Genomic DNA, 14,408 nt, shown 5'->3' with positions numbered 1-14,408 from the left:
TACATTTTATCACCCTAGTTCTCTCACTGCTCACTCTATCTCAACAATCAGGATGCTACTACCTGCACTTCTTGCTGTCGTTGGAATATCCGTCGTCCTGGCATTCGATAATTCAAGATACGATAATGTACGCCGATATACTCCGTTGTAATTCTTTAGTCGTTAATGCTTCATTCTGCCAGACCGTTGTGTATGACTCCGAAACCTCTATGGCCTTTCACTGAACTCCTCGCCAGGTACTGGGGGCAGAACTCGTATGGCGCGGCTCACCTCAATGATACGGCAAACTATCAACAAAGGCTGTCTTTCTATTGTAATGTGCGTCTGTGTCTGTCATACGATATCCTAGTAACCTAATCTCTTAAAGGATGACGCGATCGATGTCTTTCCACTGGCATTCCTCAACGTATTCTTTGGAACAGGGGATCTGCCCTCAATGAACCTCGCCAACGTACGCCATATCTGCCCTACGCAGCCCACCGCAAGCTGACCGAAGACAGACCTGCAATACCGTCGATAACACCACTTTCCCTGGGACGGCTTTGCCCGACTGTTCCTTACTGGCCACAGACATCGCCACTTGCCAAGCCAAAGGAAAGATCGTAACACTCAGTCTGGGTGGAGCGACTGGTTCCGTAGGATTCAGCTCTGACGCCCAGGCCGTTCAATTCGCAAACACAGTTTGGAACTTGTTCCTTGGAGGCACTTCAGACGCTCGGCCTTTTGGTAGTGCAATTTTAGACGGGTATGAAACCCACTTTTTTGACATGATAAATGCTGACAACCATGCGACGTAGTGTCGACCTGGACATCGAAGGCGGGACATCTTCAAGTTATCCAGCGTTTGTGAATGAATTAAGGGCATTGGCTACCGGCGCGTCGAAGCGGTGAGTTCTAATTTTAGGTTAGATTGCCTTAGATTTAGGGTAGCCAAGGTATTATATTACTGCTGCGCCGCAATGCGTTTTCCCAGATGCTGCGTTGAGCGGTGTTCTCAATGCTGCTAGCTTCGATGCAATTTATGGTGTGCTTGCTTGCTATTTTTCTATTCCACAGGTGCTAATTTGATTTTGATCAATCTGTAGTCCAGGTACGTTAGATATTAGCAGAACACCATCAACACTACTTATATAGGCGTTATGATGCATAGTTCTACAACAACCCTTGTGGTCTGACGAACTTTGGGAAAGCCTCGGTAGGATTCGTCTGTCTTTGTTACAGTTGAGTGTATCTCATGTCGGCCTTTCCAGAATTGGAACTTTGGAATCTGGTGAATCGGCTGCGTTTAGCGCCCAATCTTTAGCGATATTAATATGTGTCATATCCATAGGGATCAATGGGCCCGTAACACGAGCCTCAACCCCGATGTCAAGGTCTATATTGGTGCGCCGGCTTCATCGACTGCTGCTGGATCAGGATACGTCGACATCGGAACTCTCAGCAGTATTGCTGTGCAGATGCGGAACAGTTTCCCGTCTTTCGGAGGCGTGATGCTCTGGGATGCTTCACAAGCTTATGGTCAGTTCTCGATCCTTTATGGTACTCTGTTCAACTTAATCTTGATATCGAACAGCGAATGATCGCTATGACTTGACCATAAAGGGAGCCCTTGCCGCGGCCGGTGGAGTGGGATTCACTTATCCAGCCTGTTCCGCCACGAATTACTCCGCTGGAAGCGTCTATATAGCATCCTCGACAGTATCGTACAACGGGTAAGTTCCTCCGTATCGCATTTGTTGCATGGACTAAGCATTCTATTTATAGATATATATGGGAGGTACGTGAAAGCGTTATCTCTCATTCACTAGACGTAAATAATACGCATTCATTCGTAGGCAAAGTGGTGGACTCAGTCGGTACCTGCGAGCAATCCTAATGGAGATTGGAGTGCTAGTGCGTCTCTCTCATTTCCATTTGTCCAATCTAATCAACACAGCGGTTACTTCCAGTTAGCGCCTGTTCTGGATCTGGCTCAAATGGTGGGGACCCCACAACGACTACAATGACTACAACATCCGCTTGGAAGCACCCCTACCTCTGGAGGAGCCTGTACGGGCATAGATGAATGGGAAGCTACTACAATTTACGTTGGTGGCGATCAAACAGTATACAAGTACGTACCTTGAACCGGAATCTATCGTCTACTCCGCGAAGCTCACGGACACCACAAATAGTTCCCACTTGTGGACTGCGAAGTGGTGGACGCAGGGTGATACTCCCGAAGGTGAGTTGACCGTAATGCATCCATAGATATTGATAGAACCGATCTTGTGCGTGCAGGGTCCGTGGGCGTTTGGGTCGATCAAGGAGCATGCGTGTCGTCGAGGAAGGTCACAGCAGCACCCAAGCCCACCTCGACAGGTGCTAGAGGGTCAGGTCACTTTTCGCGAGATGATGCCTTGTAGGAGCTAAGGTGGGAACACCTCTAGAACCATGCATATGATGGCATGTATTACGATGTAGATGACGAGTTCATTTTCGATTCTTTACATTTATTTGCTACTTGTTGGAGAAACCGGCCGTGCTGCACCCACTTATGCAAGAGGGCAAAGAACAGAAACAGGGTCATCGACGATAGAATGTGGATTTCGTTACGTATCCGCGATGTAATGATAGCCTTAGGCTTTCGCTAAATTCATAATACGGCGACGTGGGCATACATAGTTCCAGGGCAATGGTATCAGTGCTGCGCGAATCAGACCGAACGACCTGGACTGCAAAAGGGCCCGGAGTAAATAACGAAGGCACAAACATGACGAGAAACGGTTATGAAAATCAGAGCAGTGTCGACTTCTCCGAATCGGTGCAGCCAAGCCCTCAAGGATGTTTTACATCGCTTTGTACGTATGCCTGTCAATGGTCAGCGAACTGATGGCCATGGGTTGGAGACCAATAAATACGCCGAGTTAATGCCTCAAGGGCAATCCTGAACCTTGCATGCATATGCACGACAGAAGAACTTAGAACAATGGTCACAGAAAAGCGCCAAGGTCCGATTTGTAAGATTCGAGCCACCAGCAGACATACTACGTAAGTAGTAGTAGTGACTACACCAGAAGCGAGGCAGAGCGACGAGGGCGATACCTAGTACGCGTTCCTTTACGCTTACCTTTGTCTCGTGAAGAAGAGGAATCTTGGGGAGGCTCTGCGGCGGCATCCTTTGGTGAACCCGGATGTCCTTCCGGAGTTTTAGGTTCCTTAGGAGGGGGAGGGGGGCCGGGATCATATTCCGGATTTCTAGGAAACCATTCAACGAGGCGCGAGGTGGCACTGAGCCCCCAGAGGTCATCATGGGATGAAGGGACTTGGTCTGGAATATGGTACAGACGTCCGCGAATGGCATGAAAAGAGTAGTATGACTGCTTGACAGGAGATTCTCGTTCAAGATCTAGGGTGCAAAGGTGGGAATAAACTGCATAACCTGCGTGCGCATCATTGGCGGCGTCTGATCATGTAGAGTTAGCTTTGACATAGGAACAAGTAGAGAAACTTACATCGTATTTGTGCTGAAGAGAGTGGGTAGGCCTCCCAGTTGCTCCTCGTGATATGACCTTTGGAAAGCGTATAGCCAAGATAGGTAGAGACGAGCCTGGAAAGACCGATGGGATTCTTGAAAGGGCCTTTCCAAGAGGCAGTTATCGACAGACCGTGCAAACATGCTAAGGTCTACGCAAGATAGGACTGAGAATCTATAGTCATCAAAAAGCTTTTTGACGTCGTCTGTTAAGGAAATATTGAGTAAGAGGTGAGCAGGACTGGAAGAATGACGAACGTTGGATACCGACGCCCACCTTGAGGACTGAGTTCTTCTCCAGGAAGCGTTGTAAGGAAGATGGTACGGTAGACATAGCAGAGAGCTGGAAGAGAAAGACCTCGGTCTCTGTAGCGATCTGGACGAGGGCGACTGGATTCTCGCGGGCGCCGCGAACAAAAGAGGGCTTCCATTCGAGGTCGAAGCCAACATGGCCAACGTAGTGCTCGAGATGGCGGGCAATGACGGCGTCAGCGGCGGCGACGGTGGTGATGTAGTGAGGCTGGGCTCCGGGGCTCCAGTTGTACAAGGGGACGTCCGACATCGCGAGTCGTGACAGAAAGCTGTGACGGTCACTTGGAAGGAACGAATGGGAGATACGGGTCACGTGTGTACCGATGGTCGGGGCAACCAAAAGCAGCAAAAATAGCACAGAGCATGTCGAGTTTACTTGGCCTTAAAAATAGAAAGCTGCCAAGACCAAATTATGATTTATATTCCACCGTCGGTTCTCCTGCTCCCTCTCATGGCTTCCCAACTTGACTTTCTCACCGCCGCCCGCGAATCCCTCAGCCAGGCATGTTTTTATTTCGGGTCAAGGATTTCTGTACTTATATGAACTCCTTTAGCCTTCTCCTCCTACGCTTCGAGAAATTCTCGGGGCATATCGTGCGAAGGGGGATGGCGACCGCGATATGCTGCTTGCGATGCTCAAGGCAAAGACAGCTGAAGAACACAGCCAGGCAGAACGGGCGGCCCTTCTACGCACCCTGATCGACGTCCAGCGACAAACATCCTACCCGCCGTCGCCACCGATGTCCCATTACCCGACGCCGTCGACGTCGCATTCGCCCCCCCAGCAGCATCATTTATCTGTGCCTCAGCGCCAGTCCCGCCACCAGCGGAGCCATTCTCCGTACGCTTTGCCGCCAATGGCAGACACGCGTACTCGCAAAAGGCACCGCGGCATGTCGCAGTCGCCGCCAAGACATCCACCATCGCCTTATTCCCCGACATCGTCTTCCTCATCTGCAGCAGATTACTCCCCCCGTGCCACCCGGCCATCAATGGCTATAGGCGCCCTGCTCTCTAACGGCCGCGTTCCAGAGGTCGAGCGAGATATCAAACAGCTCAGCGATATTTCTGACGAAAGATCCAAGTCCCGAGATTACCCCATGACCACGTCTTGATATTCGTTTCACCTTCTGTTACTGTGTAACTTGATATTTATGGTTGGATCATCGTTATTTATTTCTCATACTGTACCGATACTGTACATATTGCTACCACTACTGTCACGTTTCCATGCTATTACTCCCCTCAAAGGTACTACTGCGCAAAAATTTCGCTGCGTATTCTTGGAAGGACTTCCCATGATCTAAAAATAGAGCGCCAAGAGGCTGTTTTGAAACTCAGAACAAGCCAAGAAGTCTTGGCATCATCTATCTTTGGCAACCGCCCGCCTCCAAGCCGCCCCCTGGAAGCCAGATATTCTTGGACGGGCTAAATATAGGTCGTCTAGGCACGCCTGCTGACCCCGGTATGTACCTACCGCCTTGGCGTTTCACCACTCAAAAATATCACAAACTCATCCGTGGACTCATCTTTCACACTAACAGCCTTCATCCAACACTCACCAGTGTCAGTATTACACAGTCCATCATGTAACATTCCGTAACCGTTACAGCGAAAATCATTCTACTTATAGTACAACCGGTAGGGCCGATCGCTTACATAACCAAAAGTTCCTCTCACGTGGAGAACGCGTCCAATTTCGCAACTTGAACTCGAACCAAGCGTGACTCATTATTATTGCTGTCTCTTATTCCACCACCATGTCCGATGAGGAGTTTAGCAGCGATGATGCACTCGACAACATCAGCGAGTCGGCATGGGCTCAATTTGATGCGTCGATCGTTCGAATAACAACCCAACAGCAGCAGTCAACAATTCCACAGCCTCAACCACAACCGCTACAGCAACAGGACAGCTCTTTTTATACTGAAGACGACTTTTCGGATTTTGATGAGGCCGCTTGGAACCTGTTGGATGAACATACAAGAATAGGATATGAAAAACTTCAGGTCCAGATTCAGCCAGGTCAGTCCGCTCACCAAGTACAAGAATAAAGTTTATATATAGTCATTAAAGTGGCAGGACCTTCGCGCTTAAATCAACAGAATGTTCCGCTAGCTCAGGCAGGTGAGTTGTCCAACATCTGCTCAAACGTGTTAATTATCACGGCTTTCCTCCAGCGCCGGGCCCCTCACACTTACCAACACTCCATTCCTTGCGTAAGTGAAACAAGTTTCATTCCGGTCAATATCTCACGTCTTCGACTATCTGTTGATCACAACAACATTGATTCGTGGTGAATATTCTTTTCCATCTTTATCCGATTCTCACAGCTGTTTTTAGTCATGTCGGCTCATCATGTTAGCCGAAAATAAACCTGCTAATGTGGCGTGTCCTGTCCGGACCAACAGTAAGAACAGCCTGATATGTTATAATAGTCCACCAAGTTCTCACCGCGACCACAGCCCTGGCGCTCTCCCAGCGTGACCTCAATACCGACTCCTCTGCCAGCTCGCTTCAAAGTGGAAAAGGCAAGCGTCCTCGCCATGACTCTCAATCACGGCCGTCGCCACGCAAGAAAGGGAAAATGAAGGCCCATAGCACACCCGAAAGCGACGAGTTGTTGAATAGTTTTCTAAAAGCGTATCAGGCAGACCTAGAATGTCCCATGTGAGTAATTCGTATTTCCAATGTAGATCCACGTCATCTTACAGTGGATCTTCGATGTGGCGTAGCTGTCAAGATTTCCTGTAGGTTTCTCCGAATCAGGTGTGGCTGGGCGTTGAGTATCCGTTATAATTAGGGTCGTGGCACATGTCTGTGTACCTTGCGGCCACAGTTTCTGCGGCGAGTGTCTTAGCCAATGGGTCGAGGTCAAGGTAAGTTTGGTATTCCTGTCAAAGGGTCGGACTCATATTGCCTCGGCCACCCAGAGGGACTGCCCTTCGTGTCGCGGTAAACTCAATTCCCCTCGGATGGTGCTCAATGTCGGCCTAAACAATCTGGTGGAAACGCATCTCGAACAACTTGCTCGCAAAGGAGATAATCAAGAATGGAAGCGTGGTGGAAGCAAACACGCCGAGAGAGAGGCCAGGAAGAAGTGAGTATTCTGACTTGCCGTTACACGTGGTTTGTTTCCTTTTCATGAATTCCGGGGTATGGCAGGAAATGGAAATCGAAGCTGCAGGAAGACAAGCGGCACCGCGTACGGGCCATTATAATATTGAGCAGCGAGGATAGCAGCGAAAATGAAAACTATGAATCGGAACCAAGCGCTACCACCGGCATGGGCTACCGCTTTGGGCGCTAGTTCTTTTAGGACCAAATTACGACTCAAGATGGACACTATTGTACAATTATACACTGTTGTATGTGCTGGACGGATGAAAATGTAGCCTTATCAATCATTCACTGGGAAACGTGAGAGAAAAGCGCATGCACAGACTTGTAAAAGACTTTACCTCAAATCTGGTATTTTACACCACTGCAGCTGGTAATTGTTGTGAGTCGGGTCCTCGCGTTATATTCCACGCGACAAGGTGATCGGAGGTAAGGGTTCAATGCTTCAATCAGGTGAGGATAGCCACGAAACAGTGTCGCCGCTGTCGACATGATGAGATCATAATCCTCACTTTGAAGAGCTGTCGGTCACAGAAATGATAGGAACGAATATAAATTACGACTGACGAATTCTGCAACAGCACCGAAAAATGGGCATACACGGCGGGCTGATCATGGAAGGTCTCTTTGACGGCCTGGAGGTAAGCAATTGCGGCATCGAGCTGGACAGCCTTTAATTCTGAGGTGTATCCGCGACCGCTGAGAAAGGACATTATGAGCAGTAAAGTAAATTGTAATCGGTGTATTGAACCTGGGAGGAATGGCAGTGAACGCTGCTATATATTCATTTGCGGGAACCGAATGTACGAGTCAGAGATAATGGTTAGAATTCTGGGTGGCGCCTCATGGAAGTCTAAAGTAGTAATCTCCTCGCCAAAATAATCAAGTTCGAGTCAACAGACGGCGTCTTGCATCCGGTACCGAACTTTGGACAGGTGAAGGCGAGTCAGATATGGCGGGCGCAGCACGCAGAACCATCGAAAGAACATGTACACAAAATGCATGTAACCCATCCTGGTATTCATTCGCCTTGCGCGTTCTTCAATTATTAGCCGCAGAAGCGTATTCAATGCGTAATGATGATTTCAGTTCCAAGTCATTTTTACCAGCGCTCCCGCCGAATAAAGGTTGGAACGAGACAGCATAGCGAGTAACATTCATATATCAGACTGAGATTGATTACTCCTGGTACCAAAGCATTATAGGCATGTATTCAAGCATACACGTGTGATGGGTACAAGGAAGAGCAACGAAATATCATGGTGGAATGCCGTGGAGATGCTGTAAAGACGCGAGGAGCAAATATGAATGAGGAAGGTATGCATTTAGTTCTTTTTACGGAAAGAGCAACCTGCAAAGACATTTAGCGAGACGTATGACAAAATATATGCAAAGGAAACGCACCCTCCGTCAGACGAGCCCGACCTCCGGTTGGCTGGCATAGAATGCTGGCACACGAACCGCAGATGACGACTGTTTGAGCATGCGAGAATACGGTGGTAATAGCAAAGCATCCTACTCAAGTATAAGTAGTTGTGCTCGGCGAGGCCTCAAGGATACGTACCAGGGCACTTGACATCCATGAAAGTAGCTGTTAGGTGACTGCACAAGCCGCTTGAGCTTGTGTTGGCGTTTTTCGAGTTCGGGGGAAGGGTTGAGAAGATCGACGGCGAGAGTCTGCAGACATATACATTCAGAGATATCACAGAAATGCTAGAAAATACGTACCATGGTGAAGCAGCAAGAGAACGGAAGGACTCGCTTTTTTTTGAGTGCGCGGCAGCGGCGAGGATTGATTCAGTCCAAAGGCTTGGGGTCTAAGATTTGAAATGGAGATTGAACCTTATTCCTAGAACTGCATCACGTGCTACTTATTTTCTCTACGATGTGCCCTTCGTTGATATTCAATAAATCTACTTTTCCCCCTACACTATGCTATCTGATATCCTCTGCTATGCGCACGAACTTGAAACGAATTCCCTTCTGCGCAGTACACTCACCTACGAGTACGGGTTTGCGGGCTTTGAAATTCTATCTCGGCATCGCGGGTATTGCCGACTCTCTCCGTTTCCATGCCCATGAGCGCTTGTATATGCCATAGCGTATTTACTGCGCCTTCGCTGTCATCGCAGGTTGTGACGTTATAGCTATCTACCCCGAGAGCTGCCAACGGACGCCACAATAAAACAATAAACTCGTATCAGAACCTGCTGGCGGGCAAAGAGCGGGGGAGCATTTATAGTGTTTCTTGTTAAAGGCGGCCGAAGTATTGATCCTGGTAGCGCAAGCATTGCTCTTAACCTAGAGACGTGTACGTATTGCACGAGCTAGACCACAAAGTACAAAAAGCGAAAGGTACAGGAGATGCTACGCAACACGAAGCTATCCAGCAAACAGTACAAGGATTGCCTTTACGGAACGGAAGCAAAACAATAGAAAGAAGGTCTTTTGTTCTCGCACGTGGTCGGGAAACCAGAAAAGGAAATGCTTTTGTTGTCTGCGGTATTCCATTGTGCATTGTACGAATAATGAAATATGACAATTCATATAAAGACCTGCCATGCGTTGTCTTGTCTTCCCAGCTCCCCGCTTGTTTTCTTGTACGACCAAGGTCGGTTTCTTTCCCGGTATTAACGCATTCGCTGACGGACCCTTTTCATTTCGCTCTTAGGCTTCCGTTAGGTGCGTTGTATTTCGTCGCAGTCTTTGCTCATTACTGACAACTGTGATAGACTTCTGCTACACTTTCTTCGACGTTTATAACGTTTAATCTTTTGTCCTTCTTTATCCTTACGCGTGCATCTACCCGCATTTCTCATCGCCGGACGATACTTTTGCATACTCTCAAGTCTTAATTCGCTCAAGCATCTATATCCTCTTAATTCGTCATGGCCATTTCTTCTTCTATCAGCGTCTCTGTTGCCGTCGCCCACGCCGTTTCCTTCCTTACGCGTCCCTTGATGACCGCCTACCCAGCGACGACCATTATCAAGTTGCAGCTTGTCCTCGAGGCCAACCTCACGGCCCATTACGCGCCGTCCTGGGTCCCGTTTGAGCCTCTTAGTGGCTCAGGCCGTCGCTGCCTCACCCTCAGCCCAGACTGCCTCCCCCCTCGCGTTGTGTACTCCGCATGTCTTGCTACGGGTATTCAATGGTTCGATTGGATCGTCCGTCTTGGCGGCCGTGAGTTCGACTTCTTTGTTGACCCCGGCTGCGTCTACATGCGGGTAGGAAGCAGCAGTGAGACTATCACTATTTGGGCTGCCGAAGGTCCTTCCCCTGTGGTACCGTCCATTAATGTCGCGGTAAGTTCATGTTTTTCTGTCGCATCATCTATATTTACGTGTATGTAATTTTAGAACACCAAGACTGTCGCGCAGCAGCTCCTGGAAGAAGACTGCGATACTGATGAGCGGGTCTTCAACATGATCGCAGATGAAATGAACGACCCTACCTGGATGACCCCCGTCGTTCCCCATTTCTCCATCCCCCGGTCTACCTCTCCCTTGTCCTCCATCTCAAGCCACTCGCGTTGCAGCTCCCGCTCGTCCAACTCGAGCTCGAGCTACTCGTTTTCTTCATCTGACTCGGTTGGCTCGGAATCGTCGGGTTCATCAACGCCCACATCCAAGTCATCGCAGTCTAGGCGTGAGAAGGCAAGGACTGCCCGTGTCTTTGTGGATACCTCTAAGACAGAGGTGACCCCATATGACGGCGGCAAGACCACGGTTCTCACCGGCGGTGTCATGCTTGGCGGTTCGCCCTCACCCAAGGCAAAGAAGCCTTCCAGCAAGGCACCTACCGGTTACTGGCGCACTGTTCGCGTTTAAAAGAACAAACCATGACGTTTCACCGACAATGTTGTACATTTCGATGCTTGCTTGACGACTTTGCTTGACGTGCAATCCCCACGCTCATTCTATACCTTCACTTTCGACGCACTTCACGAAAAAAGATATCCACTCTCGATCTTCGACGACACGTTGGACATTCTCACGTCTCTATTGAACACTACATTATTGCATCTCTTTCACTCAACTACTGCCAAACCTAATATGTGTCTGTTCTCAAGAATGTATAGCATCTAACTCCTTTTGTCGTATAAGTCTTTTTAACTCTTTGGGTTTTACTATATTATCGGTGGATGCCTTGTCCACTACTTACAATAATTTGTGTTGCTTACGACGACTTGGCTACTACCTTGTACTCCTTAGTTGTTGTATGCTACCTACCGCCGCCCTGGTCGGCCTGTCTTGCTGTGGCGAGAGCGGTGTTTCAAATCAAAGAAACTTGACCAATCATCGTATTTTACTATGTCAGCGTTGAAAATGGAAGCAGGTCATGGTAAACACAGCATTTACTTTCCGCCCCATGGTATAAGTTATCCTGGATGGCCTTGTAGTGGCCGTTTGAACAGTGCACGAAATTTGTTTGGCGTGTACCCATGCACATATCGTCGAACTTCAAGCTTGAGCTTGAGGCGGCCTGGGAGTTGGACCTGATTGCCACGACTAACTCCACCGTGACCTACTAACTGCGTCATCGGCTACGGTTTCTAATCATTTATTACTTGGTGAGTTTGAATTCCATAATCACCTCAGCCACTGAGAAGTATCTATAGTACGTATACGTCGTTTGGATATTTAGAACAGTCGCGACCATAGTTCGATTGAATAGAGTATGAGACTATAGCATTAAAAACGAACTCCGACGGGTGTGGCAACTACGAACGTCATCATTCAGTCGATGGAGCGCAACGCGTAATTTCCAGATCTAGGTAGACTCTGTAATTGTATATAAAAGGGTGGATACGTCTCGACCGTTATCCATACCTGCGCTCGCTAAATTCGCCACTCATGACTGTTCCTACTCTGGAAGAAAAAAAGCAGATATACTCCCGCCAGTTGGCAGAATACACTCTCCAACAATGGGGCAACCTTCGTAAACGACAAGAAGAGAGGGCTAGAAAAAGAAAAAGTCCTCCATTGTTTATACAGAGATCGCCGTCGGCCGATGATACGCCAATGCAGGACACTAGCATACCACAGTCCAGACGGAGTCGTCGGAACCATGGTAAGACAGAGATTCATGTTTTTCAATCAAAATGATGACATTAATTAGGATTTAAGGTATGCTACAGGTGGATTTTGCGAAATTAACATTGGACGACGGGCCGGGGCGTGTCTGAAGGTCCGCACGCCTGTTGACAAGGTGTCAATATATCTGTTAAGTATACTTGACGAGCATGGCTGACTTAACACCCGATAATAGGGCTGAAGTTATATCCCTCAGCGTTTCTTGTAGCATATATAAATTATTTTCGTCTCCTACATGCTAGTAGCGCACTGGCTACTCGTATATACTTGTATTGCTAACATGTCCCTATCCTATTGCCTTTTTGCAATTGTCTCGCGGCCGGACGTGAACCTCGGAGATGAAATCACGACACGGACATCCACTGATCCGCGATAAAGTAAGCACTCAATGTTCCAGGTATCGCGGTGAAAGTGGAAGCTCCAAGACATTCTTGTTGTTCAATAGCGACTATATGCGCCATTGCAGGATACTTGAAATGAATACGAGAAAGACGGAGTCAGACCCAGACGGGTCGAGGTAAAGAAAGATAGGGGCCATATGCCTCACGTGCAGTGATGCGATCGGAATCAGATTTGGACTTCCGATCTCCCCAATTTCTTGTTACCCTCCGACCACGACCTGCTTTGCCTACTCACCGCCAGCATCCGAAATCACCTGTATACCGTCGCAATGTTTCGCTCTGCTGCCTTGAGGTCGCTGGCATCGACAAGAACACTGGCGACCCATGTTTCCCCAGCGTCCTTCCCGTCCAACCGGGTGACGCGACACAACTGGACGAAACAAGAAATCCAGCAGATTTACGATTCCCCTCTGCTCGATCTCGTCTTCCGTTCTGCTTCGGTGCACAGACAGCACCATGATCCCAACAAAATACAGCTCTGCACTCTCATGAGCATCAAAAGTACGTCGTGTACCGCACTATCACCCAATTCAGTGACTAAATTTATCCCTACGAACCTCGCTTTATGAAGCTGGAGGATGTTCTGAAGACTGTAAGTGCGTTCGCTGTCAGTCAGAACCCGATATGAACCGAATCATAAGGCTCTTACTGCTCCCAATCGTCCCGTCATGATACCAGCACGAAAGCTTCTCGTCTCCTCGATGTCGAGCCCGTGATAGAGGCCGCTCGCAAGGCAAAGGAAAATGGCAGCACCCGTTTCTGCATGGGTGCTGCCTGGCGCGATCTTTCTGGGCGTAAACGAGGCTTTGAAAGAATCTTGGAGATGGTCCGAGAGGTCCGCGGCATGGGGATGGAAGTCTGCACCACTCTTGGTATGTTGTCCCCAGAGCAGGCTCGGCAACTCAAAGAGGCGTAAGGACTACTTTTCTTGTATCTGCTCCAAATTAAAGGACTCCTGTCACAGCGGCTTGACTGCATACAATCACAACCTCGACACTTCGCGAGAGTTCTACCCTGAAGTACTTTCCTTCGTTTCGTTAAATGATGGATTGCTTTCTCAGCATCTTTTTAGGTCATTACGTCTCGGACTTATGATGACCGCTTAGACACCATAGAGGCAGTACGTCAGGCTGGTATTAGTGTGTGCTCCGGAGGAATATTAGGTCTTGGTGAGAAAGACGCGGACAGAGTCGGACTCATCTGGGAGGTCTCAAGGTATGTCGCCAGAAAGTTTTTATACCCCATTAATGGCGGATTGTAGGATGCCTGAACACCCAGAATCCTTCCCTGTCAACGCATTGGTGCCCATCCCAGGAACTCCTCTTGAGAACAACGAAGTATGTTTTTGTTTTTCACTAAAGCTCTATGCTTATGGTTGTTATAGCCTGTTTCCCACCAGACTCTCGTTCGGACGATTGCTACAGCGCGGATAGTCCTGCCAACCACTATCATCAGACTCTCGGCCGGTAGAAATACGCTTACTGAGGCAGAGCAAGCAATGTGCTTCATGGCCGGCGCAAATGCGGTGTTTACGGGCGAACAGATGCTGACTACCCCCTGTAAGTTGATATGATCGAAAACTTGGAAACCAGGCTCACACGATTGGCAGGTTCTCCATGGGACGAGGTAAGTTCTGCGCTGAAGGTGAACGGTCTATTTTAACGATAAGTCAAACAGGACAAAGCAATGATGGATCGCTGGGGTCTGGAAGGTATGCGGAGTTTTGAACAGGTTAACGTTGCCCGGAAAGAAGGTGCCCAAATCGAAATCCCGGACCGAGCTGAATTCAGGCGCTCGAAAGAAGCAGATCTGGGGGCTTCAGCATAATTAGATGGTCAGTCGATTCCAGCGATATATATCCATTTCGCCGCACTGATTGCTCGTATGTAGATGAACGTTCACGTCATTAAAGAACGGACGGAGAATGTACACGAAGTTAATTATGAATAAGTGTATGTGTTTACC

The 14,408-nt window shown here is 48.6% G+C and overlaps 7 protein-coding genes across 7 annotated transcripts; 5 read left to right on the top strand and 2 right to left on the bottom strand.

The window, feature by feature from the left end:
* Positions 1-52: 52 nt before the first annotated feature.
* Positions 53-2,405, top strand: EV420DRAFT_1637435 (glycoside hydrolase family 18 protein; the record flags this gene model as incomplete). The annotated part of the gene is made up of 17 exons (XM_060476704.1): positions 53-127; positions 183-190; positions 237-318; positions 368-451; positions 501-745; positions 798-887; positions 936-1,026; positions 1,086-1,094; positions 1,151-1,195; positions 1,251-1,270; positions 1,331-1,518; positions 1,574-1,712; positions 1,765-1,777; positions 1,836-1,893; positions 1,950-2,049; positions 2,115-2,224; positions 2,281-2,405. 17 exons carry the CDS (start codon positions 53-55, stop codon positions 2,403-2,405), a joined length of 1,482 nt encoding a protein of 493 aa, XP_060336335.1.
* Positions 2,406-3,047: 642 nt separating this feature from the next.
* On the bottom strand, positions 3,048-4,076 carry EV420DRAFT_1637434 (ribonuclease H-like domain-containing protein; the record flags this gene model as incomplete). Its single annotated transcript, XM_060476703.1, has 4 exons — positions 3,048-3,445; positions 3,495-3,589; positions 3,648-3,720; positions 3,773-4,076. 4 exons carry the CDS (start codon positions 4,074-4,076, stop codon positions 3,048-3,050), a joined length of 870 nt encoding a protein of 289 aa, XP_060336334.1.
* A 133-nt stretch (positions 4,077-4,209) lies between these two features.
* EV420DRAFT_1513721 (uncharacterized protein) lies at positions 4,210-5,198 on the top strand. The gene is made up of 2 exons (XM_060471760.1): positions 4,210-4,328; positions 4,381-5,198. Exons 1-2 carry the CDS (start codon positions 4,239-4,241, stop codon positions 4,939-4,941), a joined length of 651 nt encoding a protein of 216 aa, XP_060336333.1. The 5' UTR covers positions 4,210-4,238; the 3' UTR covers positions 4,942-5,198.
* A 1,129-nt stretch (positions 5,199-6,327) lies between these two features.
* On the top strand, positions 6,328-7,310 carry EV420DRAFT_1513716 (uncharacterized protein). The gene is made up of 5 exons (XM_060471759.1): positions 6,328-6,496; positions 6,562-6,576; positions 6,630-6,705; positions 6,760-6,926; positions 6,992-7,310. Exons 1-5 carry the CDS (start codon positions 6,414-6,416, stop codon positions 7,134-7,136), a joined length of 486 nt encoding a protein of 161 aa, XP_060336332.1. The 5' UTR covers positions 6,328-6,413; the 3' UTR covers positions 7,137-7,310.
* Positions 7,311-7,804: 494 nt separating this feature from the next.
* On the bottom strand, positions 7,805-8,812 carry EV420DRAFT_1513706 (ribosomal protein S27-domain-containing protein). The gene is made up of 4 exons (XM_060471758.1): positions 8,675-8,812; positions 8,524-8,623; positions 8,351-8,464; positions 7,805-8,297 (listed from the first exon to the last, which is right to left on the bottom strand). Exons 1-4 carry the CDS (start codon positions 8,675-8,677, stop codon positions 8,272-8,274), a joined length of 243 nt encoding a protein of 80 aa, XP_060336331.1. The 5' UTR covers positions 8,678-8,812; the 3' UTR covers positions 7,805-8,271.
* A 673-nt stretch (positions 8,813-9,485) lies between these two features.
* EV420DRAFT_1513703 (uncharacterized protein) lies at positions 9,486-11,258 on the top strand. The gene is made up of 3 exons (XM_060471757.1): positions 9,486-9,628; positions 9,679-10,251; positions 10,306-11,258. Exons 2-3 carry the CDS (start codon positions 9,835-9,837, stop codon positions 10,774-10,776), a joined length of 888 nt encoding a protein of 295 aa, XP_060336330.1. The 5' UTR covers positions 9,486-9,628; positions 9,679-9,834; the 3' UTR covers positions 10,777-11,258.
* A 1,165-nt stretch (positions 11,259-12,423) lies between these two features.
* EV420DRAFT_949966 (biotin synthase) lies at positions 12,424-14,321 on the top strand. Its single transcript, XM_060484108.1, has 9 exons — positions 12,424-12,944; positions 13,015-13,035; positions 13,085-13,355; positions 13,408-13,462; positions 13,516-13,658; positions 13,705-13,780; positions 13,828-14,002; positions 14,053-14,069; positions 14,121-14,321. The coding sequence occupies exons 1-9, from the start codon at positions 12,713-12,715 to the stop codon at positions 14,268-14,270; spliced, it is 1,140 nt and encodes a 379-aa protein (XP_060336329.1). The 5' UTR covers positions 12,424-12,712; the 3' UTR covers positions 14,271-14,321.
* The last annotated feature ends 87 nt before the right edge of the window (positions 14,322-14,408 follow it).

This window comes from Desarmillaria tabescens (assembly GCF_030435595.1).
Source record: "Desarmillaria tabescens strain CCBAS 213 chromosome Unknown EV420scaffold_5, whole genome shotgun sequence".
Taxonomy (NCBI): domain Eukaryota; kingdom Fungi; phylum Basidiomycota; class Agaricomycetes; order Agaricales; family Physalacriaceae; genus Desarmillaria; species Desarmillaria tabescens.
This window is presented reverse-complemented; position numbering and strand designations above follow the sequence as displayed.